An 18,915-nucleotide genomic window follows, 5' to 3' on the forward strand; every position below is an offset into this window, starting at 1 on the left:
TTTTTTGAAGAAGTAACAAAGAGGATTGATGAGGGCAGAGCGGTAGATGTGATCTATATGGACTTCAGTAAGGCGTTCGACAAGGTTCCCCATGGGAGACTGATTAGCAAGGTTAGATCTCACAGAATACAGGGAGAATTAACCATTTGGATACAGAACTGGCTCAAAGGTTGGTGGAGGAGGGTTCTTTTTTCAGACTGGAGGCCTGTGACCAGTGGAGTGCCACAAGGATCAGTGCTGGGTCCTCTACTTTTTGTCATTTACATAAATGATTTGGATGCGAGCATATGAGGTACAGTTAGTAAGTTTGCAAATGACACCAAAATTGGAGGTGTAGTGGACAGCGAAGAAGGGTACCTCAGATTACAACAGGATGTGACCAGATGGGCCAATGGGCTGAGAAATGGCAGATGGAGTTTAATTCGGATAAATGCGAGGTGCTGCATTTTGGGAAAGCAAATCTTAGCAGGACTTATACACTAAATGGTAATGTCCTAGGGAGTGTTGCTGAACAAAGAGACCTTGGAGTGCAGGCTCATAGCTCCTTTAAAGTGGAGTCGCAGATAGATAGGATAGTGAAGAAGGTGTTTGGTATGCTTTCTTTTATTGGTCAGTGTATTGAGTACAGTAGTTGGGAGGTCATGTTGCGGCTGTACAGGACATTGGTTAGGCCACTGTTGGAATATTGCGTGTGTGTTGCTGAGCTCATGGCATGTAGCATGCTGTGGTTATGTTCAAGGATGCTTGGATCGATAACAGATCCCTAGTTGAAGAGATATCTGAAGTGCTTCCCCCATTGTTACTTGATAGCTGCTTTATCTTTGGTAAGAGTCACTTTGTCCTTGGCCAGCTGTGGGGTGGGACCTTGGTGTTTGGTTTGTAAGTGGTCTTGACAGCACAGAAGAAATTCTGCATATCATGATTGCCGGCCATTTATTGGGCCCCCAGGACTTTCTCCACCTAGTACCTGTTCTTTATGTGGTGGGTTTGTGGTTGGACCTCAGCCTTCAGTCGTCTGTAGGCCTGTCTTTCTCTTCTGAATATGGTTGTTATTTACACTCAGAAATGCCATGCGCTTCCGGCTTAACAGTTCTTATGTCTCCTGGTCATTCTCATCAAACCAGTCTTGGTGTTTCCTAGTTGAGTGACTGACAGAGTTTTTGCAAGCATTGATGATGGCAATCTTGAGGGTGGACTAGAGGCTGTTGGGATCCTGCAACTTGTCGCCGGTGTCACCAGGTTTGAAGAGAGGAACTGGTTGTATAAGGCTTTTCTTTATGGGTCTTGGAGTGCAGCAATGTTGAACTTGTTGCAGCACTGCTATCATTGTCTCTGCTGAGGTGGGGCTATGTTATGCTGATCCTGGCTTGGATCAGATTATGGTCTGTCCAGCAGTCATTGGCTCCTGTCATGCACGGGTGATCTTACCATCTTTTGGATCCCTTGGACTGAAAGTAACGTAGTCAAGGTTAATGATAGTATCGGCTTGTGCACTTCAAACTTTTACAAGCCAGTTCTTGCAATCATTTGTAACAACTATCTAAATATGCAGAAAAACCAAAGTAAAAGTAAAAAAAGTCAACTGAAATAAAGTCACAAACTTGATAGTTAGTTACTCTAAAAAAATTAAAGAGATGGCTGTAGTGAAAAAAACCTATGATAACTCAGATAACTTCCATTTCCAAGTAACATTTCCCACAGCATTTTTTAAAATCACTCTTGCCTCAAGAGTTCATAAGATATAAGCAAAAAACAAGACCTTAAGGCGACATCTTGTTTATCAACAGGCATAGATAGAATGTACAAGAGTTATGAAGTGATGTCGCATGATTCTTTTTCAAATTTTTGAGAGAAGGGAAGACAAGGAACAGCTTTTCAAGGTGAAGAATGTAGTTGCAAGAGATTTATATACAAAATAGAAGCAAAATAAATGTCTATACCATTTGCTTATTTTGCTATTTGAATTCATTCACCATTTGATAAGTCTCACAAGCAACAGAATAATGCCTCAACATTGCCATTTTAAGAACTTGTCATTCTTCTTCTAATTAACAATCTATCGAATATTTTTTTTTAACAATTGCATTATATTTTTCAAATCCCAGGTTGGGAGCTGTGTATCCAATGTCATTTCTGATATTGAAAGTGGGTAAACACTGAAGAAGATATTAACCTGCCCTCCTAACCAGCAGGATCAGGATCTAGGTCTTTAACAGTCATCCTATTGCAACATTTACAATGGTATGGCAACTGAGACATCAGCTGGAGCAAGCAGGAAGTCTGATACAGATCGAGATCCATTCATTCAAAGAGAACCCGATTATGTTTTACCTTGGAGCAGAACAAGGAAACCATGATGGTTTTCCCACCAAGTGAAGATGGGTCAAAAGGACAGAGGAACCTGACACATTAATTGGAAATCTTTCTCCTCTGAATACTTCGGACCTGTCCAGGAATTGTGCCAGTTCCAAATATATTAGCGAAGACTTAAAATGCTCTATGTTGAAGCATCTTCTCTTGCATTTCTATTATAACACTGCTCCTCCAGCATTACATTGTATTTGCTTTGGCCAACAAGACACAATGTCACAGATCATTGGACATCAAATTCAACTGAGAGCACAAAGGCCTAAAGGGTTTTTGTTCAGCTTGTGTTAAGTATAGTAGAGTCAATTTGTTGAACACAAAATGATCATATAAAATTGTATGAACACATTCCCTGTGACTTTTTGACCATGGAAATAACTAATGGATTAAAAATCATCAGAGCAATTTGTAAGGAGGCAAGAATTGGGTATTCAAAAAGTTGGTTCTTATAAACCTACTTTATTTTGTATCTGAACCACACAGCTATCAATCACTCTGTCACTGTACACACAAATTGGAAAATCATTCGATACACATCACCATCACTGATACCTAATGAGCACAAAATTCTCATGCACAATATTTTTGACAACAGAGAAAAAAAATGAATAAAACATTACCTCTAAACTACACACAGTAGTTTAAGCAGTCTGAATGTTCATTGATTTATAAATATTAATATAAAATCAGAAACTTTCCGGAGAAAAGGCTTAGTCTGATATGCTCAAGATAGCCAACATATCTTCCTTCAAGTTTCTATCTTTGTTAACTTAATGAATTTGGCTATAATTAGTGTAAGTAAACCCAAAAGCAGGAAGGAGACACTTGCATTTGCAAAGAATTATTTGTATCTGAGATTGTATAATCTTCAGACATTTTAACACACTTCAAACGAATCTTTACACATTTAATTTTTCATGAGACCTTATTACAAAAGCCCTGTGAAATGTAAGTTATCATAATAGTAAGGGTACAAAGAAATGGAGTGGCATTAAAAGAATGTAGAAGATGATCCATTGCAGAAATCATGCCACTCTAACAGAAGATTTTCAATTGACAGCTGTCTGGTCTTTGTACTATAATCCAGTCTGTGTCTGCCACTTCCTTCCTGTCAAAATATTCTAATCTGTAGTCCTCTTCCTAAAGATCCCAAATTGTTAACCAATGTAAATAATTTCCACACTAAAAGAAAGGGAAAAATTGTGCAGATGCTGGAAATCCAACCAAAAACATAAGTATTCTGAAGCCACATTGGACTTGAAACATTAACTCTGTATCTCTGTGCACATGTTCTGCCAGATCTGATGAGTTTCTGCATCACTTTTTGTTTTTATATAAATAATTTCCAGATCTTTCTTAAATTTCAGTTACTGGCAGAACAATTTTAGTACCACGATATTTATATTTCTCTTACCGTGTTATTTTAACTTGGTGCCAATGTATGAAGTTAGAAATCTTTTTCCTAATCTAGTTCTTGCCCTGAGCTCTGCATGAGTATCAGAAATATGTGAGATGACTAACTACTGTGTATGAGCCTCTTGTGACTGAGACCTCATCTCACTGCCACAAGGCTTTGAAATCTGTCTGCTATGTACTGAACCTTTGCTAGGTATGAGCCCCAGGCCTGTCTTCTCTCTACCAGATGTACTAACACTGAGGTGATGGGCATGTCAGAGGGACATTGTGTCATAGTCATAGGGTCATTCAACATGGAAACAGACCCTTTGGTCCAACTAGTCTACACTGACCATGTTTCCAAACTAAACTAGTCCCACTTAACTGTGTTTGGCCCATATCCCTCCAAATGTTTCCTATTCATGTACTTTTCAAATGTCTTTTAAATGTTGTAATTGCACCTGCATCCACCACTTCCTCTGATAGTTCATTCCACACACGAACCACTATGTAAAAACATTTCCCCTCATGCCATTTTTAAACCTTTCTCCTCTCACCTTAAAAATATGCCCCCTGGGTTTGAACTCCCCAACCCTAGGGAAAAGATCCATGCTATTCACCCTTTATGATTTTATAAATGTCTATAAGGTCACCCCTCAACTCCTACGCTCCATTGAGAAAGATCCCAGCCTATCCAGCTTATTTTTATAACTCAAACCCTCCATTCCCAGCAACATTCTGGTAAATCTTTTCTGAATCCTGTCCAATTTAGTAATATCCTTTTGATAGCAGGGTGACTAGAACTGCACACAGTACTCCAGAAGAGGCCTCACCAATGTCCTATACAATCTCAACATAACGTCCCGACTCCTATTCTGAAAGGTCTGAGCAATGAGGGCAATCGTGTAAACACCTTCTTAATCACCCTGTCTACCTGTGATTCAAATTTCAAAGAATAATGTACCTAAACCCTCGATCTCTCTGTTCTACAGCACTACTCAGGACCCTACCATTAATTGTATAAGTCCCATCCTTGTTTGTTTCACCAAAATGTAATACCTTGCACTTATCCAGATTAAACTCCATCTGCTACATCTCAGCCCATTGATCCAATTGATCAAGATCTCTCTGTAATCTTAGATAATCTTCTTCACTGAATAGTTAGGGTGGCATGGTGGCTTAGTGGTTAGCACTGCTGCATCACAGCACCAGGTGCCCAGGTTCGATTCCAGTCTCAGGTGACTGTCTGTGTGGAGTTTGTACATTCTCCCCATGTCTGCGTGGGTTTCCTCCAGGTGCTCTGGTTTCCTCCCACAGTCCAAGGATGTGCAGGTCAGGTGAATTGGCCATGCTAAATTGTCCATAGTGTTAGGTACATTAGTCAGAGGGAAATGGGTCTGGGTGGGTTACTCTTTGGAGGGTCGGTGTGGACTGGTTGGGCCGAAGGCCTGTTTCCACACTGTAGGTAATCTAATATACCACCAATTTCGGTGTCATCTACAAACTTACTAACCATGCCTCCTATATTCTCATCCAAATTCTTTATATAAATGATAAACAAAAATTGACCCAGTGCTGATCCCTGTGGAACACCACTGGTCATAGGCCTCCAGACAGAAAAACAATCTCCACCACCACCCTCTGTCTCCTATCTTCAAGCCAATTTTGTAACCAATTGGCAGGCTCACCCTGAATCATGCAGATGCTATCTTAAGAGACTCTATCATCCATATGTGGGAAAGCAAACGTAATGATACTAACTTAGATTGAATTTGCTTTGATATCAGATATGAAGCAGAATGACTGCGTAGCCATCCTTATGGTTCTGACTACAACCAGGTTTCTACAGTCAGGACTGTCTAAACCTTTTTGGCAAGTACTCATGCCATTTCCAGCTCCACTGAGGCTCCTGCTTGGGTCCGGAGGAGGAGAATGGGGAGAAGGAGGAATACATATTTATGTAACACTTTACTGCAGTATTATGGGGCTTTTGGAGATAGATCAACAATTCAAAATGTTCAGCAATATGCACCTAGTTTTTGTTAAATCCGTAAGGGGAAAAGTATATCACATGATGTATGTCTTACGTAAATAATAATATGCTTGTACATCTAACAATTTCAAACCTTACATCCAAATTCTATGCTCCCTCCTTACAGTTCTCAATCCTTCTCTCATGACTTGAAAGATCTGTGGCTTCTACTTCCAATTGAATCCAGACTGTAACTCAATTGTTCCTTTCATAAACTCTTGCGAAAGCCTTTCAAAGACACATCCATAATTACCATTGCATATTTTTACAATTTCAGTATAGCCTCTGCTGCAAATGATTTTAGCGTTTCCTTTAAACCATCCATCAGTCACATTTTAAAATATCCCGTTATTCCTGTTTAACATTTCCTATTTTTATTTTAAGAATTACTCAAAATGCAATTAAGACTGCGATTTCCAAACAGCTCCAACTTAAAGCAATTGACAGTTTGTAGCCATTTTCAGATAATTTATTGAGTTTGTTGAGAAACAGCAGTTGAGATCTAATACATTAGTTAATTAGATAAAGAATTGGATCACTGATACTAGAGGATAATCAGGATTTTGGCATGGAATATGTTGGTCTCACTAAGATAATGAGGACAGCATCTTGCTTGAACTGAGGGAACTCTTCCTTGGGTCTTCCTTCTCCTCTCTGGTCTATCTTTCATCTGAGAAACCAGCACTCTGAGGACCATCTGATGCCCATTCCAAGATGAGGACTCCCCGATAAGGAATCCCCTTTGCTCATCCCACCTCTGCCTTATAGGGGCAGGTAGCTTACACTGTGTCATTCATTTATCAGAACCCTTTCAGTCAATGGCCATGGGACAACTGTCATGACATCAGATGACTGTTGGTCCCTTTCCCACCTTATTTAGAGATTAGTTTTAATTCATTCTAAGAACAAAACCTTCTTAATTTCAAAATTAACACACATTTGGCACCAAATTGTTGACACTAGTTCAATGTAGACTGTGACTTCCATGTTTCTCGTAATTCTTCCCTTTTGTTTTCCTATGCTAGAATTTTGGAAAGTTAATTACTGCTGTAATAGCCAGTAAATGGTATGTCATGCTATGCAGTCAATACTCAGAAAATTCCAGTTTTAAGGGACCCCAGTTTCCAAATTATTGATTGTGAATTGTTTCATGCTGTGGTTTTGTGCGGGACATAGTTCATGGCATATTTTCCAAGTTAGTGAAGTGTAATGAGATTATTGTGTTTAATTGTTATGCTCCATTTTGTCCTCTCCAGAGCAAAGAAATGATTCCAGTGTAAAATTGGATCACATCTTGCAGTAATTAGCTTAACTGCTCAAAAGATTAGCAATTATATCAAAGCCATTGCATAATCTGTCACGATGGTTTTACATTCATGCTGAAGTAGTCGGAGAAGCACTGATTGATATCAGTTTTTAATTGTTATTATTTTGTTTATTTAGCTTTTTAAAAATGTAACAAACAAAACAACTATCTTTTATTCTCCCTCTCTTAAGCACTATTGTTCTTTAGCTTTGTCTACTCAATTTGTCCGTGAATTAATAATTCTCATTTTAATTGCTAGTTACATTCTGTGGTGTCCATTTTAACTCAGCCCTGATTTTCATTGTCACAGAAGGCTGAAGAAAATTGGTGAAAATCCCTGAAAATCAGAAGCCCCATCACCAAACGAGTCATTTCTGTTACTTTCTCAGGGATAGGTTAGGGGAAGACTCATGTTTTATGCATGCGTGGTTCATGGAGATAAGTAGTCATTAAAACGGGAAACGACTTCCATTTAGACCATAAGACCATAAGACATAGGAGCGGAAGTAAGGCCATTCAGCCCATCGAGTCCACTCCGCTTCCATGTTTCTCCGCTTCCATGGATTTAAATGCCATTTTGTTATCCCTACTCTCTTGAATCCACATATGCAGTTGATCAGGTCTGAGCAAGCCATTTTGTGGATTTGGAGAGGTGAGATTTCCCATATGGCTATAGTTCTAGGGCATCTTGGTGGGGATTCAGGTGTTCCTTGGAGGTGTGGGAGAGGGGGAAGTGAGGGCAGGTGTCCTTCGAGGGGTCTCACATGGGATAGGGGTCTCACATACATTTGGGATGGAGATCTCCAATATCCATTGGGCTTGTAAACATTAGACAAGAATGTGTCTAAAATGTGCACAAACTATTAAAACTGCCAAAGAGTTGTCAAAGTCAAGCAACTGGTGAAGCTTTCAAAATAATTGGAATACAAGTATTTGTTTTCACAAGAAATTAGATTAATAAATTTCAGTACAATATTTATTTCATTAATGAGAATGTATTTTAATATAGTAACATCATCAATGTTAGCTTTATGTCCATGGTGAGTCTCAATCTATTGGCATGAAGAGGAAGAGCAAGGGTGGTTGGGAAGGCCATGGGTTGGTATAAGTTGGCACCAAATTGATATGTGCCTATAAAGGGCCAGGACAAAGAGTACAGGGCCATAGGCTGTCATGGAGGCATGAGGGACTTGAGGTGGTCAGAGTAGAGGGTGGCATGGATGGGAGGATTGGAGGGTCAATTTTGGTTTTGGTCTTCTTTAAACTTTAACTGTGGTATAATGCTGATACACAGGGGCAGACTTGCACCCTGCCTGCATGGCAGGTCTTATACCACGGTAAGCTTGCCTTCCTCCCAAGAAACCTACCACTTTGGAATGAAAATCATACCTTCAGGGCATTTTATCCTGAGTTAGCTTTGCAATGCTGGGTAATGTCTCAGCTCTGCAAGCCCAAATCAAGAACAATAATCAGGGCCTCTGTGAGTAGTTTCAAGTGAGTTAAAGTGTCACCCAGTATGTCTTAGTAAGGATTCTTCTATCTGCATGGTTATGGAGGCTCTTGTTGTGCAACTTGTTCAGATAGGCCCCAGATCCCTTTAAAGGGTGCCGCACTGCTTAACCATAACTTCCAGTGCAATAGACTGTCATTCACAGAGACCACAAAATATTACCCAATATGTTCTATGACTTCTAGTTCTCCTCATAGATCTTTCAAAGCTGCTTGCAATGTTCCACTTGCAACTCAGTACCGAGAACACAGAACTTTCTGTCACTTGAAGTAGCTGAGGTGAATAGCACACATACATTAAGGAGTAGCTCATTTAAAACATAATGAAAATCCAGATAAGTATATTACTGAGAACAGCAACAGAATATATTGATAGAATGAGTTGAAGTAGGAGAAAGTATGTGCAGAGTATAAACAATGATATAGATCACTGAGCTATATGGCCGATTCCTATGTTATAAATCCTATGCAAATCCATATACCTAATAATGTAGAGGGTAGCATCAGAATTATAGGGTTGCATAAACAGTAAAATATCACCTATAATTGTCAGCAGTGTGGCCAGCTGAGTATAATGCCATGCAGTTTCTGTAATATTAAAGTCATGAACTGGATGCAATTACATTGTTGAATCTGACTGAAGTCTCCATTTTCTGACAATTTACTCCAATTGTTAATGGCGCCAATAGCTGATTGAAGCCTTGATTTTGCTTTAAGATAGTAAGGAGAGAGTAAATAACATGCTTACTGAATATATTTAAAGTGATTCCTTTCTAACTAATTCTTATGATCTTGACAAATAGTTAGGGCTCAAAATATGTGGCTAATTATGCTAAATATGGATAGTGTAAGGGGTGCAAATTATATTAAACTTTATCCTACGGTGCCTGCAAATAGTGAAAGATACTGATATTGACTGTGTCCAAAATTACATTTTACCTCAGTAAGTAAAAATACAGGAATCAGGACATCATTTTTCAATGATAATAGTAATTTTCAGCTTTACTACCATCTAGTGAAACTGTGGCTAGACAATAGTATAAGTTGGTAGAATCATATAAGGGTTGGATGACATGGACTAGGGTGACAATTATGGAAGGATGAGACAGAAAGCCCAGGGAGGCCATTATCAACATTGAGAACAATTTAGTTAAAATATGCAGTAGGTCCTGAACATTGATGAAAGATTCTCACTGGGCAGTGATACACTGCGTATTAAGGGGAATTATTGCATGTAAACTGCAAATGTTGCCTCTTTAATCTACAGCCTTCTACTCTACCATCTGTTGCAGCCAAACCAGACATTGGCAATTCTTGACAACAAAATCAGAGCAGATAAATGGCCTGAGGAGACTCTTGAGCAGAATCTCTGTGAAATGTCCTATGGCTGGCTGATTCCTGGTACCTCCCTGTCTCCGTGTGTAAGCTCAAGGTCACCTGCCTGCCCCACCCCCCTCCCATTGCCTTGCTTTTGGTCCTGAGGACCTGTGGCTCAGCCAGTAGTGTCTAGGTCCAATCAACTACCCAGCATATCCTAAGAATGCTGGACCTGGTTCTCCATTGCATTCAGCATCCTGTCCATGGAGACGGTGAGACAATTATACGCTTGAAGCAGCTGAGTCCCCATAGTGTAGCTGCACTCTATTGCCTCTTTCTTGGCTGCATGCTGCTACTTTGCTTCCTTGTACATTTGAACAGAATCCATGATTCCAGACTGCATGGAGTCCTCTCCTGCTTGGGTTAAGCAGGGTGCTGGTCTCCAGCAGTTCTCCGATTGCCAAAGGGCCATTTCTTCCTTGGCCGACTGTGGAGCATCACAATGAAGTGTTCGCCAACCTGTGGTCCCAAACATACTGGAAGTGATGTTCCCACTGATGTGTCAGCATCTGAGTTGGTGGGAGGGGCAGGAGACAGGCTGGTCATGCTTCTTCTGAGACATTCGTCCCGCCTTCCCCAGATGTCGATGTATTTCCTTCTAGTCCAGTGACCCCATTTCACTGCTGAGACCATGGCCATCTTGTTTGCGCTGGCAAGACACAAAAGAGAGAGAAGATATTGTAATCAAGGGTTATCAGTTGTGTCCAATGAATGATTTTGACAGTGGTGCTGACGTTAGAGGTTCAGTGGAAGAATGTGCATAACTTATTCATTTGGTGGGATGTGGATGTTTCAGCACCCCTGTAGGAGTAGACCTTGTCGTTTTCTGAGAAAGCTAGTATCGTCTGCTCATAAGGGATAGGCAGCTTTGTACCAAATACCCAAGCACCAGTTCAGGCCCTTTCCACCCATTCCGAACTGTGTTCTCCTGTAATGAGAGTAAGCGAAGGATTGAATAAGATGGAAGTCTGTGCCACAGTTCTTAGTGATGGTACAGGTGGGTGAAAGATGGTGAGAAGTGCAGGGAGTATGTGTAGGGATGGGAGGGTAGTTAAGAGTGACCGTATATTCTGATTATTGAGGTGTGGATATGGTAAATGTCGATTTGGCAGGCATGTGCTGGTTTTTCAAGCTACATGGGGAAATGTGCTGTAGTGGTGCTTGCTCCAGCCTGCTCCATGCCTATCAGATGCTTTCCGAATGGTACTGGATAGTCCAGTGGGATCTATAGGAAAGATGCACAAAGGCTGCAAGGCAATATCACCACAAAACCTGCAGTGCAAGCATTTTGATATCCATCATTGAAATGCATGAACAAACTTTGCTGCAGCCTTCCCACAATTACAAACTGGCTCAAATATTTTTGGATGCCCTTGATCTTACAGGATATTTTTGTCATGAGCAGAATGTGCATTTAATATTTTTAAACATAAAACAAAATACGAATGGATTACAAATTTCAGCAAAACTTCAGATCATTTGAATTCAATACTATAGAAGTTGGTCAGGCTCTACATAAATGATGAGGTTGAAGATGATCCTCGGTTTGTCAGTTGAAACAACAGTCAGGATAAGTCAGTAATAAAGTCATGGGGTTTAATATCCCTAGAACAACATGAAATCTAAACATAGAAGAACAGAATATTAATTGAATATTTTTTCTTTCTCATTCTTGAGATGTTACAAGTGTCATAGTTCTCAATGTATATTTAAAAATGCAGTAGTTATTATTAAATAAGGTTGTAAAAATAGCATTCCCATTCTTGCTATGTTAATCACTCTCAGAGGAACATAGAAATATAGGACACTGGAACAGTAGCATCTTGGCCTCCTCCAGAGGTCTTCAACTTCACAATGCCAATGTTAAGCCAATTTGATTCAGTCCACACGATATCAAGGAACAACTGCAGGAACTGCATACTGCAAAGGCTGTGGGTCTTGACAGCATTCTGGCAATAGTATTGAAGATATGTTCTGCAGAATTTGCTGCACTCCTAGCCAAACTCTTCTATTCAGCTACAACACTGATATCTACCTGACAATGTGAAAATTTGCCCAGGAAAGTCTTGTACTCAAAAACTAGGATAAATCCAACCTAGCCAATTGCCACCTCATCAATCTGCTCTTGATCATCAGTAAAATAATGAAGATGCCGTCAATAGTCCTATGAAGCAACACTTGCTCAGCAATGACCTGCTCACTGACGCTTAGTTTTGGATTCTGCCAGGGGCAATGAACTCCTGATCCTATTACAGCTTTGGTCTAAACATGGATAAAAAGGCTGGATTCCAGGTGTAACTGCAATTACAATCAAGGCTGCATTTGACCAAGTATGGCATCAAGGGGCCCTTAGCAAAACTGGAGACAATGAGCATCAGAGGGCAAATACTCTGCTAGTGGGAGTCATACCTGGCTGAAAGGAAGATACTGTGATTGTTGGAGTTCAGTCATCTCGGCTCCTGGACATCTCTGCAGAAATACTTCAGGGTAGTGTCCTCCGCCAACTGTCTTCAGTTGTTTCATCAGTGACCATCCCTCGACAATAAGGCGAGAAATGTGGGATGCTCACTAATGTTCAGCACATTCATGACTTCTCAGATACTGAACCAGTCCATATCCAAGTGTAGAAAGACCTGGACAATATCTAAGCTTGGCTGACCAGTGGTAAGTAACATTCACATCACATAAATGCCAGATAATGATTATCTCCAAAAAGAGTGAATCAAATCAATGCCCCTTGACAATCATTGGCATTAGCATCACTGAATGCCTAACTACTAACATCCTATTAACAACCTTTGAGCAGAAGCTTAACTGGACTCGCCATATAATTACTGTGGTACAGGAGCAGGTCAGCGGTGAATAACATAAATCCTGACTCACCAGAACAAGTCCACCATCTACAAAGCACAAGTCAGGAATGATGGAATATTCCTCACTTTTCTGTGTGATTGCAGGTCCACCCAACATTCAAGGAACCTAACATCATCCAGGTCAAAGCAGATATTGTGGTTGTGATTGTTTGATTTGGCACCACATCCACTTGATTGTTTGTGGATGTGCTGCCATTCACACCCTCCACCACAGACTTTCAGTAGCAGCAGTGTGTACTGTCTGCAAGATGCTCTGCAGAAACTCACTGAAACTCATCTTCCCAACCCACTTTTGAGAAGGACAGGGCAGCACGAACATGACGACTTGCAAGTATCCCTCCAAGTTACTCGCCATCCTGATCTGGAAATATGTCACCATTCCTTCAACGTTGCTGAATCAAAATCCTGGAACTCCCTCCCTAATGGCATTATTGGTCCACTTACAACAAATTGACTGCTGCAGTTCACCATCACCTTCTTAATGACAACTAAGATTGAGCAATAAATGCTGGCCAAGCCAACGATGCCCACTAACTATGCATGAATAAATTTTAAAATGTAATTTGGCTCTTCAAGCTTGCTTCCCCATTCAACAAGATCGTGGCTTATCAGGTTGTGGTCTCAACATCACTATCCCCATAACCACTGACTCCCCTGTCTATCAAAAACTTCTGCATGGTAGACTGGTTTAGCAAGTTTAGATAACATGGAATCCAGGAGAGGTAACCAGTTGGATACAAAATTGACTTGAAGGGAGGAGACAGAGGGTGGTGGTGGAGGATTACTTTATGGAATGGAGGCCTGTGACCAGCGGTATGCCACAAGGATCAGTGCTGCAATCGTTTGGCATGCTTGCCTTCACTGGTCAGTGCATTGAATATAGGAGTTCGGAGATCTTGTTGCATCTGTATAGGACATTGGTGAGGCTACTTTTAGAATAGTGTGTTCAATTTTTGCCTCCCTGCTATAGCAAAGATGTTGTTAAACGTGAAAAAGTTCAGAAAAGATTTACAAGCCTGTTGTCAGGATTGGAGGGTTTGAGGCATAGGGAAAGGCTGGATACACTGGGGCTATTTTCCCCGGAGCATCAAAGGCTGAAGAGTGATAATTTGAGGTTCACAAAATCATGAGGGGCATGGATAAAGTGAGTAGCCAAGGTCTTTTTCACAGGGTAGGGGAGTCCAAAACTGAAGGGCACGGGTTTAAGGTGAGACGGGAAAGATTTAAAAAGGACCTGAGGGTCAACTTTTTCGCACACACATTGATGCATGTATGGAATGAGTTGCCATGAGAAGAAGTAGTGGAGGCTGGTACAATTGCAACATTTAAAAGACACCTGGATGGGTATATGAATTGTAAGGATTTTGAGGGACATGGGCCAAATGCTGGCAAATGGGACTAGGTCGGATTAGGGTGTCTAGTCAGTATGGACAAGTTGGACTGAGGAGAGAAGCGAGGACTGTAGATGCTAGAGATCAGAGTCGAAAAGTGTGGTGCTGGAAAAGCACAGCAGGTCAGGCAGCATCCAAGGAGCAAGACAGTCAACATTTCGGGCATAAGCTCTTTATCAGGACTGTACGTGCTGTATAACTCCATGACAATGACTTTAAGTCTATATGATTATTCCTTAAATAAGCGCAGTGACCCAGACATACCTTCTTTCTAGGGAAGAAAATTCCACAGCTCTCTGAGAGAAAAGAATCTCTCCTCCATCTTATGAGACAAGTTCTTATACTTAAGCAGTGCATCCCTAGTTCCAGTATTCACCACAAGAAGAAGCATCCTCTTGAAATCTATTCGAGCAAATCCTATTAAGCTCTTATATATTAGACCATATAACCACATTTCTCAATAAAATCATTCTTTCCTCTAAATTGCAATGAGTATAGGTCAAACCCACTCATTCTTTCCTCAATTAAATTAGCACTTTATTTGCAGAAATAAGTCAAGGGAACCTTCTCTGAATTTCTCTGAAAACAATTGTCATTTCTTTTAAAGTAGGAATCCCAGGACAGTGCTCCAGATGTAGTTTCACCAAGTCTCTATATACCTGCAGTGAAAGTTTCAATACTCCATTCTCCTTGCAATAAAAGGCCAACATTCTATTTTATTTCTTAATGATTTGATGTCCTTGCATTCTAACAGTTTTTGTGGTTCCTAAGCCAGGACATCCAGATCTCTCCATGCCACCATGTTCAGCAATCTCTCTCCATTTAAATTCAGTTCTGTTCTTCCTGCCCAAGTGGACATGTTCACATTTTCCCACATTATTCTTCATCTACTTTTTTGCAAAATCACTGTTGCTTCAATTATGTCTCAAAATTCTAGTTGTTACAGATGTCAGCAGAACTCTTCAGAAATCATTCTGAAAATGGGGGTTGACATATATGCTGATTATAAAATGGAACCACACATTTAGGTGGTTATGATTTTAAAATATGGGACAATGATATAACACCAGTAATGCATATTCATTTAATGTGGCACATTTTTGAATAAATAAAATGTACAAAACTATACTTAGTCACAATGAAGGTATTTTAAAATCAGTCAGTTAACAAAAAGTTAATCGGATTCATTCTGAATTACTTTAACTATGGCATCATCAACAGATTGCTATGTGATGATGGACATTGGAAACCGGTCATTTTAGCATTTAGTAATCTCCACGTGACCTTGATTGTTTGCTGCAAAACTAGATATTTTCAATTCATAAACCAGCTACACCACCTAGCTCTTGTTTTGAAATCTTTGCTGGACTCTATTCGATTTGGCCCATTTAAATGCACGTGTGTGCACATTCTATTTCTTATGAAGATGAAACCATTTTGATAACTTTCAATGATCCATTCTAACACATGCTTCTCAAGATCAGGCCAGCGACTGGTCTCTCTTCTAATGGTTCATTTGGTCTTGGGCATCTTCACCAGATTGGATTCCTTCTTCTACCATTGGTTTACCAGATTGCTCTACTCCATGTGGGCATGCCTCAAGCTTCCATGCACCTTTGCAACACAGCTCTTAGCACCTGCTCAATCTCTTGAACCCAGTTATGAGGGAAGTAAAAATATACATTTGTGAATTGAATATTGAGGTTGTCAACTAATACCCATATCGCATTACACGGCTGAAAAGGGGAGATAGATCTATACATCAAGTAAATGGAAAAAGATTATTTTTGGGGACAGAAAAATTGAGTCATCTTGTATACCAGGTTGACTTATACACTATGATCTGCTGTAATTGTCAAGTCATTTGACTTCATCCCTGCGTCAGGTTATACATTCAACCTGGAAATGTTCAGTCACTCCTCAAACCTGAACTTCCTAATCCTAAAATTGTTTATAACAATTATACTAAAGCAGCAATAAAATTTCACGAAGTATACCATATATGAAATTTAATTTCAAAAATAACAATGACTGTTCAATGAAAGACAGAATTTCATACCAGGCAGTTTGCAGGAACCAACCGTCCTAGATAGGGGTTAATTGAGTAATACCTTGTACATTTTGTGAGTTCACACATGAGAACTTCCCTCTGTAATACAGGATCTTTAAATAGGCAGTACTCTTCTGAGCCAAGAGAAATCAAAACCATTTATCATTTACAGGGTAGTTTCGGAATTGGTCTCAAAACTTTACAATACCAGGCTCCACGCAAACCCTAACCTTATCCTCCCATAAGAGACAACAGTAAGAGTTATTTGGCATATTGTTCATTCTCCTAAATTTAGAGTCAATCTTAAAAGTATAATTTGATAGACAAACATAATCAAAATTTGAATACTTTTCGAACAAAGGTGCCTGAGAAAAGACAATGATATACTGACAACATTATTCTCAGGCAGAACAGACGCATTTGGGATATCCCCAGTTAAACATGTGTGTTGATCAGACTACTCTAAATGCCTGAAATTAATTTTACACATTTTAAAATGTAAACGTCCTTAGTTCACTTTGCTGGAGAAAGGACCACTTTTTTCAGGAGAAGCTGCTTCAGTTTCAGTCGCATAAGAGTTTTGTTTGCTGCAATTTATCAAGACTCCTCTTAAAAATACATTACTATAATTTTTTTCTGTAAAATACACCTGTTGGCTATAAAACCCTTCCCCACGCCTATCTCACTTTCTGGGTAGAGAAGAGCAAAGTATTCTAATTAATATAATGCCCTGATTACTTGTACCTATTGCAGGAAAAAAATGTATCCAGAATACATTGAGGTAATTTAAACATATCTTCAGGAAATGATTGAAAACGGCAATGATAATGCATCTAATGCTGGCACTTTGTTCTGTGTACTTCTAGGTTACACCAAGTGTATTTTGATGCACCCACATGTGAAGGAAAAAAGCAGGAGAGGCTGTTTCTGATAGGCGACTACTCATCATCTGCAGAGTTCTTCGTCACCATTGCAGTCTTTGCATTCCTGTACTCACTGGCAGCTACAGTAGTTTATATCTTCTTTCAAAACAAATATCGTGAAAACAACCGGGGCCCTCTGATTGTAAGTAGCACATAGATCTTTGATGTCATAAACAGTCTTTTTTTAGCATTGTGTTAAGTTGATCTATTCCTTCTATTTCAATATTTTAGAAATCACAGATTGTGTAGTAATCCAAATAATTAAGGGTAACTAGTCATCCATAAATTGTAGTTTCTACAGATGAGGGTGAAGTTCATAGCCCTTTCGGAATATGTTTGAAATATTTGAAATGTGATATAATCTCATTACATACAAGATATGAAAATATTAATATAGCTTTATGTATTTATGTTATCTATTTCGTACAGTGAATCATTTTGTAATGTTTGAGATTATTTTCATTTTTGTACAACCTTATTTGCACTGAAAAGCTTGACAGTGGGAGGTGGAACGTATGCCTAGATTTTCATGGAGTGGTATTTTAAATGTGGGTTGGTGAACTTATTCAAGGATTCCCACCTCCATTCCAAATGCCCCATATGACCGTTGGATCAGGATCAGGAATAAATTTCATTATATGCTGAGAGCCTAGTCTCATAAAAGAATTGTTTTTGTATGGTTCTGGTTTTTGATAGCTGGAGAAAACTGTTGACTTTGTTTTATGACCATCTTTATGTTATAACAATATGTGATTCTTATTTAATAACTTTTCACAATGTCTCAATGTTTATTTGCGCAAGGTTAATAGGTATAAAATGTTTGTTATTGACACTCTAATGGTCCACCTGATTGACACTCTGATAAGAGTTGTAGGAAGAGCAGTTTTCCTTCTCAAAAGATTTATGAATGGGTAATTTTTTTTTTCTAAGCTGCTCCATATACACTATTGTTACTATATGGCTCATTATTTCTGTAATATCTACTGGATACACTATTTAAAAAATCCCAAAGCCCTTCCAAAAACATCTTCTGAGCTCACAGCCTCCACCACCTTGAAGATCAAGGGCAACAAGACACATGTCACCACCTGCAAGTTTCCCTCAAGTCACGCACCAACCTGACTTAGAACAACATTGCCTTGTCTTCACTGATGCTGATGGAAAACCCCCAAGCTCCCTCCTGAAGAAGAGTTACACCTGAAAGGTTGACTTCTACATCTCCTGACGCTGCCTGGTTTGTTGTGTCCTCCTGCTTGTCTGCTATGGATGTACCTACAGCAGCTCAAGAAGGTGCCTCACCACCACCTTTTCAAGACAGTAACAAAGATATGAATTTGAAGTAGAAGCAGGCCATTCGGCATCTTGAACCTGCCCTGCCATTGAGAAAGATCATGACTCAACCAGTTCCCCCACATTTCCGCTGCTATGACCCCAGATGATGGAACTGCTGGACTAGTCAGATCCCACAATTAAATCTTTAAACTTAGTTCAGCGCAGCCATCTTAATCTGAAAGATAAGCACACAGGGCTGCAGATTTTGTTCAAAAATAAACTAGAAGTTTATGACGCAAAAGAAAATAAAATAAAATAAAAGCAAATTAAGCTGTCTTAGAGTCATAGAGATGTACAGCATGGAAACAGACCCTTTGGTCCAACCCGTCCATGTCGACGAGATATCTCAACCCAATCTAG

The 18,915-nt window shown here is 39.7% G+C and overlaps 1 protein-coding gene across 1 annotated transcript in view; it reads left to right on the top strand.

The window, feature by feature from the left end:
* Window positions 1-18,915, top strand: part of synpra (synaptoporin a) — a 370,118-nt gene that overhangs the window by 289,474 nt on the left and 61,729 nt on the right. Inside the window, exon 4 of the mRNA XM_043708256.1 lies at window positions 17,167-17,365. Coding sequence (XP_043564191.1) covers window positions 17,167-17,365 — 199 coding nt within the window. The remainder of the gene's footprint in view (window positions 1-17,166; window positions 17,366-18,915) is intronic.

This window comes from Chiloscyllium plagiosum, chromosome 18 (genome assembly GCF_004010195.1).
Source record: "Chiloscyllium plagiosum isolate BGI_BamShark_2017 chromosome 18, ASM401019v2, whole genome shotgun sequence".
Lineage (NCBI taxonomy): Eukaryota > Metazoa > Chordata > Chondrichthyes > Orectolobiformes > Hemiscylliidae > Chiloscyllium > Chiloscyllium plagiosum.